At 52.7% G+C, this 21075-nt stretch overlaps 1 protein-coding gene across 1 annotated transcript in view; it reads right to left on the bottom strand.

The window, feature by feature from the left end:
* Galnt17 (polypeptide N-acetylgalactosaminyltransferase 17) overlaps nt 1-21075 on the bottom strand; it is a 160770-nt gene that overhangs the window by 82960 nt on the left and 56735 nt on the right. Inside the window, exons 2-3 of the mRNA XM_048329343.1 lie at nt 19739-19922; nt 3906-4072 (exon numbers count right to left, since the gene is read on the bottom strand). Coding sequence (XP_048185300.1) covers nt 3906-4072; nt 19739-19922 — 351 coding nt within the window. The remainder of the gene's footprint in view (nt 1-3905; nt 4073-19738; nt 19923-21075) is intronic.

Below are 21075 nucleotides of genomic sequence, written 5' to 3'. Positions count from 1 at the left end.
AAAACTTCTGGAGAATAAAAGTGGTCACCAGGAAGTAAAACCAGAACAACAGAAAATTTAGACACTGAAAAAAATGGGGGAAAAGATAAAGTTGCAGGAAAAGCAAAAAGAGTAAAAATATCTGGTAAGAAAGGAAGATGGAAGGAGCAGAGACAGGAGACTGAGATGCGGGTGACAGGCAGCCAGCATTAAACAGAATAATGGCGAGGGGGAGAGGACAGGGAACCAACAGGGAGGGGGGTTATCAAGGAACAATTTCTAAAGGCCTCTCCAAAGCCAACAGAAACTAGATTCCAGTTTGCAGACACTACATGTCTATGTCATGAGTGCACACTGCCTGCCTGACACCTGTACTCATCACTGCAAAATCCAAAGCCCTAGGGAAAGAAGATTCCAGAAAAATTGAGAAAGGGGAGGGGGGAACACTGAGAATATTAGCAATGAGAAGGAAGGCCTTGGGTTCTTGTAAAACAAAAAAACCCAGGAGGACAAAGCAATCAACATTATTATAGGGGGAGATACCCATCAGCTTCCCGTGGAGCTGGGGAGCCAGCTGGCCTCAGGCCTGGGTGCATCCTGGGGCCTCTGTGTCTGTCCTGTGGGCTTGCTTGGGAGGCTCCTCAGCCTTGTGTTTTCCCCCAATTACCAATAACTGGAAGATAACATGATAGGTATTTGATATCTGTGTCTATGGAGAGAGGGAGAGGGAGAGCGAGGGGGGAGAGAGGAAAGGAGGGAGGGAAGGAAGAAGGGGGGGAGAGAGAGAAAGAGAAAGAGAGAGAGAGAGAGAGAGAGAGGGAGAGAGAGAGAGAGATCTCTACAGAATCCCCCAACGGGAGAAAAACTATTAGAGCAAATAGTCAAGCTCAGTAAAGATAGAAGACACAGGATCGATATGCCAAAATCAGTTGTATTTCTACAACTGATAGAGAATAGATTGTATGCTAGTAATGAAAAGTTCAGAAATGAAATTAAGAAAGCAATTTCTTTTGCCATGACATCAAAAGCAATAAAATATTTAGACATAAACTCAGCTAGGGAATTGTAAGACCTGTGTAATAAAACTCTAACACTATTGAAATGGATTAGACTTAAATAGCAAGATGACTCTGATTGTGGTTTTGTGTGTTGTTTTTTTTTAAGATGGCCTTAGTGCTCAAATTGATCTGCAGACTTACCCAATTCTGGATGTAATTCTAACTCCCTTTTCTTGAAGAAATGTATAAGGCAGTCGGTCGTAGATGGTATGTGTAAGTGCAGGAGCCCAGAATAGACAGAACCATTGTTCCTGGCAGAGATCACTGGACCATTGGACACATGACCCACTGAGCTATGCCCCCAGGCCTTTGGTTTTTGAGGGCTTCATGGTTTTGGCTAGGCCCCCGAATACTTGGGACTATAAGCATATGCCATCATACTCAGTCAAACTAAATACTTTTTTGTCAGTTGTGAGGCTTGAACTCAGGGCCCAGGCCCTTTCCCTGAGCTCTTTGTGGTCAAAGTGAGCCACTTGAGCCACAGTGCCACTTCCGGTTTTTGAGTGGCTAATTGGAGATAAAGAGTCTCACAGGGACTTTTCTGCCTGGGCTGGCTTCAAACAGCCTCCAGTCCTTGAAGACACTACCATTGAGCCTGGGGCCTTCCCTGGGACAGGCACTGAGGGCAGAAGGCCCTCACTGGTGATCAGAGGAGAAGGTCTGGGTCATCAGTGAACCAGGGCACTGTGGGTTCGACCATCCTGGGGATGGTCCAGCAGAGGAGACGCGTGACTGGTGCTCTCACGGACTGCTCCCATCATGGAGTCACGCTCCTACAACCACTTCTGGGGAAGAAATGACCAGCACCTGCCTCTGCTCAGCCTCCCCAGGATTTCTTTTCCTAATGCTATTTGCTTTCTGATATACCCAAACTTCCCTACAAAGAGCATGCCTTCTTTTTAAGACAAGAAACAAGAACTATTAGTCTGGAGAAAATAACATTTTAGTAAAACTTGAACAGACTGTAACCAACAGGACCACTGTTATCATTAGAAGACCTAAACTCAGGGTCGAAAAACATGAGGGGGGAAATGCTTTTAAGAAAAAAACCATGGCATAATGCTAATCACCAAGTCAGCAGAAACAAAGTGACAGTGGCAAAAGAACTGTCACCAGACGTGGAAATCACAGGCGACGCTGAGCATAGGACGGGTCGTGTTGGAGGAGATGTGGACGTGCCACTACCATGACGACCCACAGCTCACAGCAACACACAGCATCCATGCCCCGCTGTGGAGGCTCTCCAAGGAGGCACGAAGAACTTCCCCACACAGCGGCAGAACCCAGCTCCTCTGCTGGTCTGGACAAAATATGGAGATGGGAGGTAGGGAAGGACAAGACAGTACAGGCAACTCTACCAAGCTGGCACCTAGGGGCCAGGGAGAGAACGGGCAGGGTAAACTTGGGTCCCTCTCCACTCTGCTCACCCACAAATCACCCTTATTGAGACCCAAAATCGAGGCAGGGAGATGCACTTCCGGGCATTGTGGTGTATGCCTGCCGCCCCAGCTGCTGGGGAGGTGGAGGTAGAACCGTGGTCCTGGGCAATGCATGAGACCTTATTTGAAAAAGACCCAACGTCAAAAAGTTGGGAGTGTGGCTCAAATGGAAGAGCGCCTGCTTCCACAGGGCCCCGATTTCAAACCCCAGTACAGCCATAAAAAGGAAAAAAGAAGGAGAGGTTGAACTCCTACCCCACACTCCCATTGTTACTCTCTGCTGTTCCTGGATGAACTATGTGCACTGAAACTGTGTTTCCGTTGCCATGTGTTTCCGTCGCCACCACCCAGTCCTCCAGGTGCTCGTCCACCAGAGGGCATTGTTCTCCCTGGCAGAGTGGGGGCTCCAGCCCCCGGGACCCCATTCTTCCTCTCCCAGACAGGCCCAGGCTCTCCGGAGGGCCAATGCTGGCTCTGTGCTCTGCCATCCTCACCCCTTGCCCCTCACAGGGTGGGGCACCAAGGACTTGGGGAGTCCAGAGGAGGCCTCAGCATGGATGTCCGGGCAGGACCACTGGCTTCCTGTCCTCTTGAGGTTGGGGCAGTCTCCCTGCATGGAGCCCAGTGGAGTCTGACCCATGCCAGGAAACACCACCGGATGAGTGACAACAGCTACCACCCCTCCCACAGGGGATGACTGACAGCCCTACCTGTCACCCCTCAGAGCTGACAGTCTCCCAGGCCCTGCAGGGGTTCTGCTCTGGCTACCCAGTATTTGCTTGCTTCGCAAAACACGCGCCTAGCTCCTGGTAGCACCAAATTCTACATGAGATATGAGAGCAACTGTGCTCATTCCGACCTGTCATCATTTAGGGACCAGGGGGAAATATGGGAGACACAATAGCTTTTTTCTTTTTCTCTTTTAATTTTCAAACAGGTCTCACCACATTACCCATGCTGGCATTGGACTCAATCTTCCTGCCTCAGCTTCCTGAGTGCTAGGATGAAAGGCACATGCCCCATGCTTGACTTCCAGTAATTTTTGTTCTTAAACATGACTAGGATTTTGAACTCAGGGCCTTGTGCTTCCTTGCTCGGCTGGTGCTCTACCACTTGAGTCATGCCTCCAGGCCTTGTTGTTGCTGGTTATCTCGGAGATGGACCTTTCTGCCTTGGCTGTCTCTGAACTGGGATCCTCCAGATCTCAGCTTCCTGCGATGTGTGGGCTACAGACACCTGGCTCAGGAATTAGCTTTTAAAGAGCCCTTGAGGTTCTGCAGAATAGTAACTTCTCACACACTTCTCAGTCCCTGACTTGCTCCTGGATGCCCAACTCGGCTGCCTGGCCTGCGGGCAGGTATCCTTGTGCCTGCCCTCCCCCCCCATGCCTTTGCTCCCCCCCCCACTCCCCCAGTCCCTCCCCCAATACCTTCGTCGCTGTTGTCATCCACCAGGATGACCTCCTTCAGCAGGTGTGTGGGCGTGTGATTGACAGCACTGTGCACAGACCGCAGGATCACCGACAGCGCCTCGTTCACGAAGATGAAGATGATGGAGATCTGGGGCAGCTCCTTGGCGTACTTGAGCTCCTTGCACCTGAGGAGGAGACAGGCCATGAGAGCACGCAGAGCCTGCAGCCCGCCCTGCGGAGGGGAGGACCTCGCTCCACCACCCCTCACACTGCACCCCAAGTCCCCACCCTTGCACTCCTCGCCCCTGGGGACCTCCCCGCAAGCAGAAGCAGTCTCTCCCATTCCCTCACCAGAGTGGGGTCGTCCCAGACCTCACTGGAGGGTGCCCCCCTGCACCCACACGGCTCCTGCAGAAGGCTCCCTTTAGGGCCCTCCCCCCCCCCACACACACACACACTAGCGCTGCTCTCTTCCTCTCCCAGAAAACTCCAGCACACACACCTCTGTGGTTTCTGGGGCACCCAGACCATGAGGTCCACAGAGCCACTGAAGGCTGCTCGGGCTGAACAAGGAGGCCAGCATGTGGGACATCAGAACAGAGGCCCAGCCACCCCATGGAGTGAACCTCGAACCTCCAGACACCTCTCTGCTTCCAGCTGTTCTGGAGCCTCCCAGAGATGGAGTCAGGCCTCCTGTGTCAGACACGGAGGGAGCGCAGGGCTGTGGGGTGAAGATTTCACCCCTAGGGAGCCAGCTCTGCAGGGCAATTGGTTCTATGCCTCAGACAACTCTGGAGCAGCACAGAAGGAACTGGAGTGGATGTGCAGACACATGTGCACAGACGCCGCTGCCGCCTGGAGCACTGGGGCGCCAGAGCAGCCCAGACACGAGCAGGGGAGACAAGGACACTGGAGAGCCAGGCCGAGGAGCTGAGGAGGGCCAACACGTGGCCATGGCTGGCAATTTTTAGGAGAAAATCAAGTTTTGTTACACTATACTGTGGGCATGTCCTGGAGGAGACTGTCCAGGGCTCTACTGCTATAAATCCACCTGGGGGGGGGGGGGAGGGAGGGCAGCTGCCAACTCCTGGTGCTGCCGGTGGCAAAGCAAGATACACCTCAGGGAGCCACGGGCTGGCGGCAGCTCCACATCAGCAGCTTGGGCAAGCGCTCTGAGCACTCCACCAATGCCAGCTTCCGGTGCTGGATTGCCGTCTTTCTAACGCTAAGTCTCAGGTCCTAAAAGGAGACCAGGGTCACGCTGCCCAGTCCCCACGCTATCTTATCCATCACCTTGGCTGGGAACATGCTGGCCCCTGGTAGAGGAGGTCTGGGAGCCGGCCCACCTCCTCTCTCTCCAGGCCTTTTCCGTGGGCTCACGCTTGCTAAGCTGGTACTCTCTGAGTGAACCACACCAGTAGCCGTGGTTTTCACTGGTTATTTTTGAGGTTGGGTCTTGGCTCCCTTCCTGCCTCGGCATGAACCTGAGCTGCGATTCGCCTGCTTCAGGCTTCCCGTACTTGCTGGAGTCCCAGGCACGCACCACGCATCACCCAAATCCAGCTTCTCGTCCCTAAAGACAGATGGACTGGTGCAGAGTTTCCTGCCCGTGACGGCCTGGCACTGTGGTGCTTCCACCCTCAGCCTCTCACACAGCCCGGGATGGCAGGTGTGTGCCCCGTGAGGCAAAGCTGGGAAGGGGTTAGGTCTTAGGAACTTCTCGGCCCCACAGGTCTGGCCCTCAGGATCCAGGATGATGGGTGTGAGCTGTAGGAACCCTGCTGCTCATTCCCTTTTATACACCTCTAATGGCCATGAGCTAAGCCTCAAGAATGTTCCATCAACTCAGACCTTCCCCAACAGTCCCAACCAGCCTCTAACCTTGCCAGCCAAGAGCAATTAACCTATCCTGCGCCAGCCGACATCAGGGTGCAGGCATTTGTTTACATGACCCAGACAATATGAACCCAGTGGCTCCTTTTATGAGAACTGGCATTATATTTTCTAGTCTTCAATCTCTAGAGAGTAGATTCAGCCTTCAAAGAGAAACTCCATCTGGTTTGCTGCCTAATGTGTCTGGAAGGAGCTAAGAATACGCTGAATGGATAAGCAGGTGGACAACTGAAACCGTAAGCAATTCCAGTAAACAGAGGCTTTGAGCAGCCACTGACGGATTTCTGCCATCCCTACAAACCCCAACGGCCAGTAGGGAAGAAGCTGTGGCAGAAATGGAGGGAGGGAAGAGGAGGGGGAAGGGGAAAGGGAGGGGGGAGAGGGAGGGGGAAAGGGAAGGGGAGAGGGAAATATCCCTGGCCACAGGGTGCAGAGAACAGCATTCAGGATGAGCCTCTGCTCAAAGCAGATGAGGCCGAGTTCTTTCCCATGAAGCCCACTGTCCAGGCAGTGTCTGGGTGTGCAGCACCTTGCACACGGTTGGTGTGTGAAACCCACTGAGATGACAGGGTGTGCTCACAGACAAGGCAGCACTGTGGCTCTCCAGGTGACCCAGGACACACTGTTGGGCAGGTCTATCCCAGAAAATGAGCTCTGAGCTCGGCTTCCTGCCCAGTCTGTAGAATGGAACCTAAAAAGTCAGACCTGGCTCCTGCCTCTCTCCAGCCGCCAGGGCTATGAGCCAATCACAAAAGGGCAGCAAGAAGGCCACAAGGGCCGAAGAACAGATCGCAAACCAGGCAGTGAGGAATGCACGGCCTACCTTGAAAACCATAAAACACCCTCGCTTTGCCATCACTTTGCTCCTTCTAGCAACACTGGCTCAGTCAGTCAGCGATGGACAACCTCGGCTGGCAGGAGAGCATATGGGGGCAAGGTCAGGCCAGCATCTGTTTCAATCACTGCCTGTGGCCTAAGGGGCTGCAGAGGCCTCTCAAACCAGGCCCCTCTTCTCGGGAAGGCTGGCAGGGTGGGGGTTCCCAGAGAAGCTGTACCCATGGGGCGAAGAAAGCAGAAACAAATCTGCCATTGGGATTGGTGGAATGCAGACACCTCACAGCTGTCATTCACCAGGCTGACTGGCTGTCCAGTCAGCCGCCATGCACTTTCGAGCTCAGGGAACACGTGCTGCCCCACTCACGCCTCTCCACAAACACCACCCTCGCAGCACAGCCACGGAGCCCAGTGAACCGGGCAGCTGGGCCCCCAGGAAGGGGGTCGAGATGCAGGTGAAAGCCAAGAAAGGCCAGGCCCAGACCCACGGCCAGGAAAAGACCTGCACCCTAGGGCACCCGTACCCCTCAGGAGCGGGCCCTTGCCCTTAGAGGGGCACAAGACGCCTGGCCATGGGGTGGCAGGTGAGAGGAATCAGGACAGGACTTGATGCCAGCCTGGACAGTCAGCTCAACTCTGTTGAGTTCCACAGTTCCCCTGACAAAACCCGGGCCCCCACAGGGAAGACCCCCAACAGAACTCCAGTCCTCCGCCCACTGTGGGGAAGATCTCTCCAGTGAAGAAGACTGGACACGTGGACCCCCAGGCACAGTGAGTGGGGGGCAGATCTCTGGTGTGGAGATTAAGGCAGCTTCAGAGTCCGGGACCTCACTGCCTTGTGTGCATGGAGCCGGAGCCCTGGGGGAGCTCCTAGAAACCACAGGCAAGAGGTCCTGGGGACATACCCTGGTGTTCTGCAGGACAGAACACATTTCCCAGTGACCCAGCTTGGAGGGCTCAGGGAGGGGGGCTCAAGGCAGGGGCACAGCTCGTGGGGGGTCACAGGACAGGGGCACAGCTCAGGAGGCCACAGGGCAGGGGCCCAAGTGGCTGAGGGGAGCAGAGCCCCACAGCCAGAATGCCTTACCACCCAGACCCAGACCCAGGCCTGCCTCCAGTCTCCTGCCAGGTACCCAGCATTCCTCTGGCTTTCATTGCCAGACTGTTTCCTACAAACATTTATTCTGGAATATTCCCTGAGGTGCTTTTGGCTTTGGGACAAATCACTTACAGGCTCTGTGGCTACCTGGGAAGATTTTCCTCTGAGTAATACAGAGCTGCTTTCTCCAGGCCAGGGCACTGTCTTCAGCCAAAACATTCAGGGGCTCAGTGAGCCTTGGGCAGGAACAGCAGGAGGGCCTGGCATGAACACACAAATGCCCTGTCCCTCCAGGGTAAGGAAGAGGGTTACAGCAATACAGACTGCTCGTCCTACCTCGAGCCCAGTTCTCTCTATAGTCCTATGATTGGTACAGCAATGGTGTCTCTAAAAAAGGAAGGATACACTCATACCACAACACACTCATGTACAGACACATGCATAGAGACACAAACAGGGTGTGGGGGGCCACCCTCAGATTCTCAGTCCTGCACATCAACTGTCTTTGTGTGACACATCTTACCTTGCTGTACTGACTGAAGAAAAAGGGAAAACGCTAAACAAGGAAGGAGAGGAGCTGGTGGCTCATACCTGTAACCGTAGCTACTCAGGAAGCTGAGATTGGAGGACCACGATTTAAAGTCAGCCCAGGCACTAAAGTCCATGAGACTTTTATCTACCATTAACTGCCAAAAAGTTGGAAGTAGATCTGTGGCTCACGTGGTAGAGTGCTAGCTTTGAGCAAAGAGGCTCAGGGACAGGACAGTGCCAATGCCCTGAGTTTAAGCCTCAGGACTGGCACAAGAAAAAACAATAAAGGAGGTAAGGGAAGGGAAGTAGAGAGAAGGGAAGTGAACAAACAGGGAGAAGGAAGGGAGGGAAGAAGTGAGAAAAGGAGAAGGAGGGAGAGAAGGAAGAGAGAAAAGGAGAAAGGGAGACAGAAAGAGGGAGGGATGGAGGGAGACGAGGGAAGGAGGAAGGGGAAAGGAGGGAAGGAGGAAAGAAGGAAGGAAAGGAGGAATGGAAGGAGGGGAATGGCTGAGAGAGGGAAAAGAGAAACTCCCTGGAGTTTTATTAAGCAGTGGCTCAGAAATAGAATTTCTAAAAACAATTAAGGATAAGTAGTGCCGGAAGCTGCCTGGCTGGGAAGGAAAGGCTGAGGAATCGCTGCCACCTCTCCAGGAAAGGGAGGGGTGGTGACAGAATGCACAGTGGTCTCAGCCAGAGACCCCACTCCCCCCCGCCCCCCGGGCAGGGTCCATGGTGGTGATGGAAGGCTGAAACCTTCTGCCCATGTCCCCACCCCCGCTGGAGCTCTCCTCCACCTCAGGGCCTCCCAGAGCCCAGCTCGATCTCAAGGTGGATCCTGGAAGCTCTGCTCAGCCATGGGAGACGATGCTTTTCTTTTAATATTCTGGCAAACTTGCAGGTCAAATCCATCACTTCACTGACAGAGGCCAGAAAATACTTCCATTTTTTTTGTTGTTGTTTTGTTTCTGCTGTCCTAGACCTGCTCAGCCCTACACAACCTGTAACTAATACTTTTGCAACCTCTCAGTGAGCTGGTAGCCGTGGGGTGCCTGTGGCAGGCAGGACACTCAGGGCCCACTGCCCCGAGTTCGGGCAGACCAGGTGAAGGGGGACAAAACATTTGGGGGGACCATTTGGGAGGCTCCCAGGACTTCAACAAAGGACTGGGCCCTCAGGGTACTTGTTCCACCTGGGCAGAGATGCCATGTCAGAGCCCAGGGAGGGAACTCCTCCTCCCAGGACGATGGCTTTACTGGATCCCCACACTTCTCATCCCACTGGCTTCTGCGCCCACAGATTCCCGGAAGCCCAGGCCACGTGTGGGTCCACCCTCCATGCTGAGGGGGGCCAACACCTGCCCCTGATTTCAACACGAGGAACCTCGTTTCTCCCTCTCCCATCCAGAAGCCTTAGCTTCACTGCAGCACCTGCAAAATGGAGTCAGTGGTGGGCCAAGAAGAAGCAAGAGACAGGGTGATGGGCTGGGAAGGAGCAGGAGACAGGGTGACAGCCAGGAAGGAGCAGGATACAGCATGATAGACTGGAAGGAGCAGGAGACAGGGTGACGGGCTGGGAAGGAGCAGGAGACACAAACACTTCCAGGTCCTCTGCAAAGCTCTCCGTCCCAGAGACAAAACAATGCCTATGTCCAAGCAGTGACATGGAATGATCAAGGTCTCAGGGGAGGTTTAGGGCATTCTGGGAAGCTTCTTTCTGCCTACAAGCTATGGCAGACTCCAAGAGACTGAGCTCTTACCCAAGCATGGAGCATGGGGACTTGCAGGGAAGGCTGAAGGGAGCCAGGGGGAGGAAGCAATCACCAGGCAACATGGATCCCATTGGAGAGGGACCGCCACCAGGGTCCCCCAAGACGGAAGGAGGGGAGAGAGGCTGCATGGGAGGAGGGGCCAGCTCCAGTGGATGGCCTGAAGCCTGCAGTCCCATCCTCAGCAACAGGGAGCTCCGGACCGGGTCTAAATCAGAGAAGACACGGCCACACCAGGCACACGGACACATGTGGCACTGGCCACTGTGCGTACTCCACACAGCTTCCTCCCAGGGTGCATCAGGGGTCCCACGTGCAGCAACCCAGGGCACCAGCTTGTCACTGGCCCCGACAGCACCCAGGTTCTGCTTCTGCCCTTTAGCCCAAGCAGCATGGACGCCCCACTTCCCTGGGGTGCTGTCTCCCCTCAGGACTAAAGGAGGAAAAGCAAACCCAGGGCTCTGGCCTGAACACAGAACAGTGTGGGGTACGTGCTGACCCATGGACCCCATGCCTGAGGACTAACAGCACCATTCCGCCAAGTTTGGTGGGCCTTGGGCGCTCATGGTGAAGAAAGAGCACTTTCTTCCCCTTCCTTTATTCTTTCCTTCTCTCCTCCCTCTCTCCCTCCCTCCCCCTTCCTTTCTTTTCCTTCTTGGTTCCTGGGTGATGTACAGACAAGCCTAGTGCATTCGAAGATGCGTAGTCAGAATCTTTTGAAATTAAAAATGGATGAGTCCAGCACCCAGCATACCTGAAATTCCAGAAAGCCAGTCACTGGTGGCTCACACTTGGAGTCCTAGCTACTCAGGAGGCTGAGATCTGAGGATCACAGTTCAAAGCCAGTCTGGGCAGGAAAGTCCGTGAGACTCTTTTTTCCAACTAACCACCCAAAAGCCAGAAGTGGAGGTATGGCTCAAGTGGGAGAGAGTCAGCCTGGAGTGAAAAGCTGAACGAGATTTTGAGGCCTTGAGTTCAACCCCAGTAAGGGCACAGAAGAAGGGAGGAGATCTCAGAAAGAACTGCACAGAACAGCCAGAAGCAGGGGGAGGTGGGGACCAGGGAGGACCAGAGGGGGCCCACAGCCCACAGCCCAGGAAACGTGGCCCTGCCGGGAGAAGGAGCCACCTCCAGTGGTATCTGCTTGTCTTCCATCCTGACTCCATGTGTATGTGCACGAGTGTGCATGTGTGTGCGCAAGTCTGCTTCATCAGTACTGGCAAAGGGGCTCCACGGCAGCAGCCTGTGTGTCCTGCATAACACACCCGCTGTGCTCTGGTGTGTTTGCCAGAACCACAGCACACCCGCTATAGTGCAGGTCTACCCTTTCAGAAGAGGCACGGGACAGGGCTGGCCTGTCAGCTGGGCCTCAGCGGGGACCCCAGCTGGGTCCTGACTCTTCTGAGGGTGGGGGCTGGAGTGAGAAGCCACAGGGATAGCCAAAGTCGGGGAGAACAGAGGAGGCCTCACTGGGGGAAGAGTGCGGAGGAGGGGCAAGGGACACGGGTCCAGAGAGGGCTTCTGAGACGGTGGGCAGTGGTTTCCTGACAGTGACCTGGATGTAACTGGGAAGCGTTTCTCGAATCTAAGGACCACATGGTTGTCAGTGCTGGACCCAGCTCAGGGCCTGGTGAGCTATGTGGAATACAGGTAGACAGTGGGTCACGGCACAGGGTAGGGGGTGGACTTGGCTCACATAGTAGTGGGGAGGGGGGGCAAAGGCAGACCCAGAGCCAAGCAAGCAGGGCACCGTTCCCCAACACGGCAAAAGCCCTGTGGCCTCCAGAGCCCCCGATGACAAGGGTGCTGGTGGGGCGGGACCAATAGAGTATTCTGTAATATCCCCACATGAGCTGTTCCCTTGAGACACTTTGGCCAAGAGAAATGCCAGAAAGTCAGCATGTCCGCCATCAAAGAAAGAGAAGAGAGTTTTCATCTAGTTTTATTCTTTTGTTCTGGTACTTGAACTCAGGGCCTAGAACTGTGCTTTCCTTGAGCTTTTTTGCTCAAGGCTAGGTGCTTTACCACTTGAGCCACAGCTCTACTTCTAGCCTTTTGGTGGTTAATTGGAGATAAGAGTCTCAGGGACTTTCCTACCAAGGCTGACTGTTGGGGATTTAGTTTGGCCTTAATGGGGATGGGCGACAAGAGCCAGATGCTGCCCTTCCCTCCCCAGCCCTGGGACAGTGGGAGGGAGCCCCTCCCACCTTCCAGCCTCAACTGGAAAAGAAGCCCCCCGCCCCTGGGGGGCGAACATGTGCGTGCCACCATGATAGGGTTGTCCAGCCCACAAAGGAAGTTTCATGACATCACCTGATGGGCAGCCCAGCTTAACCAATGGCCAGTCCCCCTCCTTTCCCGCCATTACTGCTATATAAACCCCCCTCCCAATTAAATCCTTGGAGACCCATTCAACCATCCAACCGTCTCCCCGATATCTTTGTCCTGCGGCTCCTGATACATTATGGGGGGCCGAGGAAGGGATTTCGGAATCCCACCTCAGCTTAGAGCAGTCCGGTAAGGACACACCTTACTCCTTCTGCCGGTATGAGGGGTAGGGCAGAGTTTCTTTCATAATTGAGGTTTAGGCATTCCCCCGGGAGATGGGGGGGGGAAGGGGTCCTCAAAGGCCCCGACAGCTGACTTTGAACCTCAATCCTCAGATCTCAGGTTCTTGAGTAGCTGGGATTAGAGATGTGAGCACTGAAGCCTAGGAAGGGTTTTCATAGGAACCACACAGCACAAGGAGGCCTCTTCCCCTGGGTCTTCCTCCAGGCTTCAAGGAGGCAAAATGAATCAATGGGTTCCTTTGCTAATCTTGGTATTTGCAGGAAGACACAATCCCAGAGCTGCAAATCACTAGCTTTAATCTTCAGAATTACTTAGCCTGCCATTTAGGAGAGCTTTGTTTTCTGGAGAGATTTCTACGCAGCGGGAAGCAAACTTCTAATTGCCGTTAAGTACATTTGGTGTAATGTGTTGGGAAGACATGGTTGTTGAGTCAGTTAAGCATGAACACACACACAGGAACAGACTAGAAGTTTGCACACACACACACACACACACACAAACAGAAGTGGTTTAGTCACCAAAACAAAATCTCAGAGTGGAAAAGAACTTGCCCCTACACCAAACAAGACTAACGCAGGGCCCAGCCAGAGTTCAATCTCATGAACAAAACCCCAGATGTATTAGACAACCTCTCATCTCATCCCAGTGTGCACATACTTGCCAACCATGCTGTATATGACCACACTATGCCGTGGGCACCAGGTCTGCACCCAGAGGCAGGAGCACGGGTCAGGCTCAGTTCTTCCTTGATAGGAATCGCCCACCACCCATCTCATCAATGCCTGAAAAGGCAGGAGTGGCTGCTGGTGTGTCACCAATGTCGCATTTCTTTAGGGTGGTGCCCTGTGTGGCATAGCCCAGCACCCTTCCAATTCTGGCTTCATGGACAGAGCAGGCCGCGCTCTCTCCCCCAGATGTCAGAATAGCTATGGGAGTGCAAGACTAAAGTATTCAATTCTGTGTCTGCACCTACCAGGTCCAAGGGAACTACAGAGCTCGGTGCCCATACCAGGCCGGGTGGCCCCTACAAGCCACCCAACTGGCCTGATTCCCACCATGAGGATGGAAAAGCCACTCAACAGACAACTCTCAGCAGCGGGTCTCCCTGAAGCAGTGCTGAGCTTATTTATGTGGCTGAATTATTTATTGTTCATAACAAAATGAAGGCGGGGGCAGAGCCGGCCCACCACCTCAGCCCTCCTATGCTTCCTTTTGGTTTGAGGCCTAAGACTTGATTTACGCAAATGAGGTTAGGAGGATGTGAAACACTTGCCACTGACAAGTTCTCTCCATATGCCCCAATCTTCCCTTCCCTGCAGCCATCTTCAAAGCCCTGATGGCTTGTTAGAGTTTCTTTTAAACTAGTGAAAAGCATATACCATCCCTTAACGCTGCTGCCGCCGAGCCTCTCCTATGGCAATCCCATTAGTACCTGACTTTGGTCCCTCTTGCCCTTTCCTCCAGCATGGCTCACATGAGCAGGCACATTTGGAACTAAGTGCAAAGAGGCCTCCAGCAAGTCCTCTAGAATGAGCAGGGCAAGGCTGGCAACCCCCTGCATGCTGCCTTCGAGCTCCCCACAGGAGGCAGAGGGGGAGCCACTCGGACTGAAGCATTGCTATGGCACCTGTAGCTGGGGGCCGTACACAGAGATACAGAGCCAGGGATGAGCCCACACAGCCGCAGGCCTGGATGGTGGCCCACCCCAGCACCAGAACAGAGGGCACACCTGGAAAATAGATCTCCACATGCAGAAACCAAACTCAGCCCAGTCCCCTCACACATACCAACGTGGCACAGACCAAGTCCTGGGTGTGAGCAGTAGGAAGACGGGAAACACTGCAGGATGTTGCATTAGCATATGATAAACACTCCCCAAGTACAAGCAAGGAAAGGTTAACTAAGGTGGACAAATGTGGTCAGAGTAAGCAATGTGCACACCCATGATCACCAAGGGCTAATGAAGGTAATCGAGGGGTGGAAGCAACTCAGGGGCCCAAGAGTGCATGAGGATGACTGAGATGCAGCAAGGAAGCCTGGAGGGTCCCACGCAAGAAATGGAAACCATGAGGGAAGGGACGCAGATCCCTGCAGGAATGACTGTGACCACAGCGCCAACCAGGCCCCACAGATGTCCCCATGTATGTGGCATATAAGTAAGCAAGAGGAGAATCAATGGTGGCCCCTTCCAGTGCCCTGCCTCTCCCAGGATGCCCCATTCCAGCCTTTCTAAGTCCCTTGAATGTGACCAAAGCCTGCCCTCCCTCCCCCCTTTCTCTCTCTCTCTCTCTCTCTCTCTCTCTCTCTCTGTGTGTGTGTGTATGTGTGTGTGTGTGTGTGTGTCCCTCCCCCCCCTCAGGGAGTACAGAACCTGGCAGATCAGAGACTTCAGTCAAACAACCATTTCAACAACTTAAAAGAAAAGCAAAGAAAGGGAAAAATACAAAAAGAAACACCTAACAAAAGAATAACACCAAGCCAGACAACAAACCCACGTATATAGATAAAATAATCATCAGATGTAACACTTCCACCAACCCCCAAAACAAGAGGAATGGAAGGCTGTTTACAAAATTATTTTGCAAAGGCTGTTTTGTCAAAAAGTTGTACAGGCATTTGAAACAAAAGACCCAAACCTGCACCATGTTCTAAAATAAACTCTCAGAGGATGGAGGAGGAAAGCAAAAGAAGCATCGAAGAGCAAAACAAAAACAAAATGGAATATTTATAAGTATCCTGGGAGATGGTATCTTTCTCTGCTTTAAAGCCAAGAGGAAATGAAAATGCAAAGATTGACAGTTGGAGATTCATACAAATTTAAAGTATCCGTCTAGCAGAAGAAAGAGAATCGCAGAATTAAAACGAAGGAAGGAAGAGCATTTTGGAATCCATTTGCCTGACGATGACAAGCTAACAGCTAATCTCTCTGCTACCTTGAGCTCCATTCATATTTATAAGGAAAATAACTTTGCGGAGAGTAATATAGCAGTGAAACAATAGGAATTAAAGCAATTCTACCTCCAACCCACAATAAGAACAGAAAGAAAAAAAAAAAACCCTACAAAGAAAAGGCAAAAAGCACAGAAACGGTTGTCATTGAGAAGACCGTTATTGATTTACATTGTGGTGAAGTTGGACTGAGCCTCCAATCTCCTCTGGCAGCAGTCACCCTGGAGCATTCCTTTGTCACCTCTCTGGATCAGCCTTCTGTGCTCTCCGGTTGGATGCCCGGTCTCCTACATCTGATTACATCCCTCACTGTGTCTTTGTTTTGCTGGTGCATGCGTATGCTTGAATGACTTTCTGACGCAGAGTTGCGGCGGGAATGCTGCACATCCACAGGGCACCAACTGTGCGCTCACTCCTGGCCCTGGGTGCCCCATGTCTCGGGGCCAGTCTGAAGTCTGAGTGGAAAAACCACTTCCTTCTCTCAGAATTCTCCAGGCATTCCTCCGCTGTCTTTCAGTTGTGGGTGCTGCAGCTGGGCAGCCATCACCGGGCCCTGCTCTTCCGTTTCTCATCCAAAGCTTCGAGGACTGTCTCTTCACACTGGGTAGAAACTCTACATGGCAATGTCTTTTTTTTTTTGCCAGTCCTAGGGCTTGGACTCAGGGCCTGAGCACTGTCCCTGGCTTCTTTTTGCTCAAGGCTAGCACTCTGCCACTTGGGCCACAGCGCCACTTCTGGCCATTTTCTGTATATGTGGTGCTGGGGAATTGAACCCAGGGCCTCATGTATACAAGTCAAGCACCCTTGCCACTAGGCCATATCCCCAGCCCTACATGGCAATATCTTGATGTGGGATTCGTTTCTTTGTGCCGTCTCTGGCCTTCTAGATGGTTTCTCCTGCCATCTCTCATGTGCTTTTTTTTAACTCTGTGTTCTTGCTAACAATAGGCACAGGTTGAATCTGTTGGACTGAGGGGATTCTGTTTTGATCTTTTCTCATCTCTTTTTTTTCTCTCCTCTAGGTTTTCGGGACATTTCCTTGGTGCTATCTTCCAAGCCTATATAGAATTATTTATTACTGTCAGATCTTTTAACTTCTACTCTATTAGCATAACACTGCTATTTGCTCTTGTTTCATAAACAAAACATGGCATTCCGTGAGTCTGTCGAGCCCACGGAGTTTAGAATCTATGCTGTTCCTCCCTCAGCCGTCCTGCTGTTGCTGTTGGGGCCCTTGGTGATGGAGATGTGCTAGGGTGCCCAGGGTGCCGACAGCTTCCCCCGCCAGACCCAAGGCCTTTTCCTTGAGCAGCTTTCCTCCGCATGCACACAGTCTCCCTGTCCTCTGCCCTGGCTTCTGTGACCCAGAGACTGAACTCCCCAAATTCTGCTGAGCAGGGTAGAGCCATGTCCGGCTATCACCAAGTCCAAATACAGGCAGTGGGTACAGGGATAGACCCAGTCCTACCACTTCGATTCCATACCTCCAGGTGCAAGGTTCGCCGGGCAGGTCCACTGCAGGTCTCCGGGGCTGGACTGGGGCACTCCTCCACTTCCCACCCCTGAGGGCTCACGGAGGAGGTCCAGCCCCCACTTCCCCACTGTGCTGTCAGTTCCCGTTTCTCCATCCTCCATCAGCAGCACCATGCACCCCGTCCTCTCCATTCTCTCACTACCATCCTTCAGATACAAGTGCAAGACTCCCTCCCTCCTCACACAGTAGGGTGAGCAGCCATATCCAGGCCCTCTCATCCTCACACCCAAGCCTTCACACTGAAGCCCTCCCACCCAAGCCTTCCAAACCAGGCCCTCACACCCATGCCTTCACACCTAAACCTTCACACCCATGCTTTCACACCCAAGTCCTTGCACCCACACCTACACCACACCCACACCTTTGTACCCAAACCCTTGCACTCAAGCCTTTGCACCCAAGCCCTCACACCCACACCTTCGCACCCAAGCCTTTGCACCCAAGCCCTCATAACATATGCCTTTGGACCGAAGCCCTTGCACCCATGCCTTTACACCTAAACCTTCGCACCCAAACCCTCCCAACCCAAGCCCTCACACTCGTGACTTCACACCAAAGCCCTCACACCCACACCTGGTGCCCCTGCGAGGTCCAATCCTCTCCTCCTAACCTACATATATCCTCCAGCTCCACTCCCAACAAGAAGCTCTTGGGCCCTCCTTGCAAATCCTGCCTGCTCCTCTGGCTTAGCCACACCACAGGGACTACCACTTGCCGACACGTGGATCTGTCCCCCTCCCTGGACAGGAAGTAGTGAGGTTGGGACCTGGATGGGAAGTGGAGAGGTCAGGGCCTGGATGGGAGGTGGGGAGGTCAGGGCCTGGATGGGAAGTGGGAGGTCAGGTCCAGGTCTTGTCCTTGGTTCTCTCCACTCCATGCAGAGCAAGGCACTTGGCAGAGATGCCCAGTGGTGCAACTTAGCCGTCCCGTCTCAAGTGAAGCATGGGGAGAGAGTGAAAAGCAGGATCATGTTTATCGCCAGACTCCAAATAAGACCAGCTAATCAGAGAGCACTGGGCAAGGATAACAGCCAGATGCCAGCACACGAGAACACAGGCAGCCTACCACGGAGAGGGCACACAACTGGCTTGCCGTGGGGAGGGCACATGGCCAGCCTGCCGTGGGGAGGGCACATGGCCGGCCTGCCATGGGGAGGTGTGTTTCCCAGCGCTTCTAAGTGAACGCCACCTCATTAGGAGGAGGAGCGGTTTCACAGGCACCTCTAGAGCTGCGGCGGTTCAAGTCCACTTAAGATCATTTCATTTATTATGAATTTATTTTTCTCAGTATCCAGAACACCAAGCTGACTTGCACAAAATAAATTTGGAAAAAAAGCAATCGTCTACTCCAAGCAAAGGCACTAAATGAGAAAGGAGAGAAGGAAAACTCAAGTAAGTGATGGTAGGGACTGGCAGGCGACCCCAGGCACAGGGTCTGCTCCAGGCCCTAGGCTCTCCCCCGACAGCACCCAGGCTCTGTTCTAACTCCTCTCCCTGTGTCACAAGGAGGAAAGAACTCCTTACTCTCAGAGCTTAGAACAAAAGACTTCCCATGAGCCAGCAGAGATGCAGCCAAATCTTTTAAATGGTGAAAATTTCTAACTAAAAAAGTATGTAGTCGGAGCTCTGTTGGGGGACAGATTATGGGGGTGGGGACCAGTAGAGAGGCGAAGGGGATGAATAGAGCCCAGGTCCCTTGTCTCCATGTGGGAACTAGAACAAAGGAGCCCGCGATTGCGGAGGGGAGAAGAAGGGGGGGGCGGAGTGAGGGGGCTGAGGGGTGCGTGCACTGTGCCCACGTGCACACACACAACATCATGAGGAAGTCGCCTTGTACGACTGATGCATGCTCATTGCGAAAAGTGCAGCTTGACACTGTAACAATGCCTACCAACTTCCAAAGGCATCCTTCTGAAAATGCTGCTCCCCGTGACTGGAAAGGGCCAGGGAAAGCCCAGTGGAAATAGAAACTGCTATACTTTTTTCAGCAAAGTAACACATACAGTATAGATGAAGGACTTCCGAGAGTATGTCTATACTGTTAATAACAGAGATTTACCTTCCTACGTGTGGACTAAGAAAATATCAAATCAATACACACAAAGATGTGGCTGAGAAACACTCATTCAGAATGTGATGCAGAATAATAAAAAGTGTAAATATCCTAAATTTCCTATGGGAATAATGTTCATAATTAATCACATTGAAACATGCTTGTAATACAATGTCAGGAAAAAAGATGAAAGCAACACACCATAGACTCATCCTCTACACAGAAAACAGACTCAGCGACAATATACTGAGCTTCTGGCAGCACCAGGAATTGAACTCATGGCTTCACACTTGCTAGGAACACACACGACTGTGTGAGCCACCCCACTCACCCCACCCTAAGTCTTTCTGGGTTGTTTTTTCTTCATTTTGTAGATAAGAGTCTCACATTCCAGGCTGGATGCCAGCTCACAATCCTCCTGAGTAGCTGGGATTACAGGCATGCTCCACCACATCCAGTTGAAATGTTTTAGCTAATATTTCATAGCAAGAAGAGTCGTGGTTGACTGAGTTATGAGAGATAAGCTCCCTCTGCTAGTCACGAATAACGTGGGCCATGTCAGAACAGGGGTCTACCTCATCTATTCCACCAAGCCAGCGCTGAGTGGCAGATCCAGTACTCACTTGGTGGGCCGGTAATCCGGAATGGAGCGGTCCAGTGATATCTTCTCACTGAGGAAGGAGTTGTAGCCATACTTCTCATGGGGTCCTTTGGCCTTTTCTTCTTCAGCCGGGGACAGGGTAGCAGGAAGACCGCCTTTTCCTCGGCCCCCATAACCTTCAATGAGCCCAAGGGATTTGGACAAGCCTAGAGAAGGAGGAAAAAGAAGGAATTACTCAACAACAACCACTGCATCTCTGATACAGCCCTGGACAACACGCCCCCCCCCCCCCCCGGCTCCCGGCATCTCAGATACAGCCCTGAACAACCACCACCTCCCACATTCTCTCAGATACAGCCCTGGACAATCACCACCACATCTCAGATACAGTTCCAATTTCAAATCTGCCATCATCTGACACGGAAAACACAATATGGCCTTGACTTATCCATCCTGCCTGGGTGCCCTGGACACACACTGGTGGGAGGGAAAGGCAAAGGGGAGTGTGAGCTCAGGGTTCACATCCAGTGTGCAGTGTGGATCCTCTCTTTCCTCCTGGGAATGGAAGAGGAGGCAGCACAGAGGCCTATAGAGAAGAAACCAACTGGTGACAACAAAGGCAGAGGGGGCAAGGTAAAGCTGGATTGCTCCTGCCTGTCTTCCTCTCTCTCCAAATGACCACACAAAGGGGGCCACACTACAAAACCAGAAGGTGGGGGGAGGCACCCGGCATGCCACAGAATCAGAAGAGCAAGGCTCAGGGAACACAGACTGATTTTTATCGTGAGCTTCAGGCATGCAACAGCCTGACAGCTCAGTGCCTAACAGTTTTAGTTAAATTTCATCTGAATGGCAAAAGGAAATGTGAAATGTTTGAGAGCAAATCACAGAGGGGATATCAAAAGCCCAGCAGGGAGACACTGTGTTAGAGAGGGCGGGAGCCCGCGGGATGGGGATGGGATGGGACCGGGACCGGGATGGCTTTTAGCACATTGCTCTAGCAGATGGTCGGGCTTGATGGGAATTTGCAAGTCCCAGACTTGCCAGGAGTTTGACCACTTATTAAGAGGACTTTTGTTGTGGTGGCTTCCATTCTTTTGGGTCATTCCAAACACTCAAGCTGCTCAGTGCGCGCGCGCACACACACACACACACACACACACACACACACACACACACCCGCACACATTGCAAACTCACTCCTACACACCATCTCATATATCTATGAATTCACCCCGTTACAGTTGAGCTGAAGACAGACTAAGATGCAAACAGCTCTGCAGATCTCCTATGAGTGGAGCTCAGAGAGCCCAGCCTCGCCCCCAAACAGGCCCCCAGGCAAAGGCCCCCAAACATGCT

The sequence above is a fragment of the Perognathus longimembris genome, chromosome 1 (assembly GCF_023159225.1).
Source record: "Perognathus longimembris pacificus isolate PPM17 chromosome 1, ASM2315922v1, whole genome shotgun sequence".
Classification (NCBI taxonomy): Eukaryota; Metazoa; Chordata; class Mammalia; order Rodentia; family Heteromyidae; genus Perognathus; species Perognathus longimembris.
Note: the sequence above shows the minus strand (reverse complement) of the source record. Positions and strands in the feature narration are given on the sequence as shown.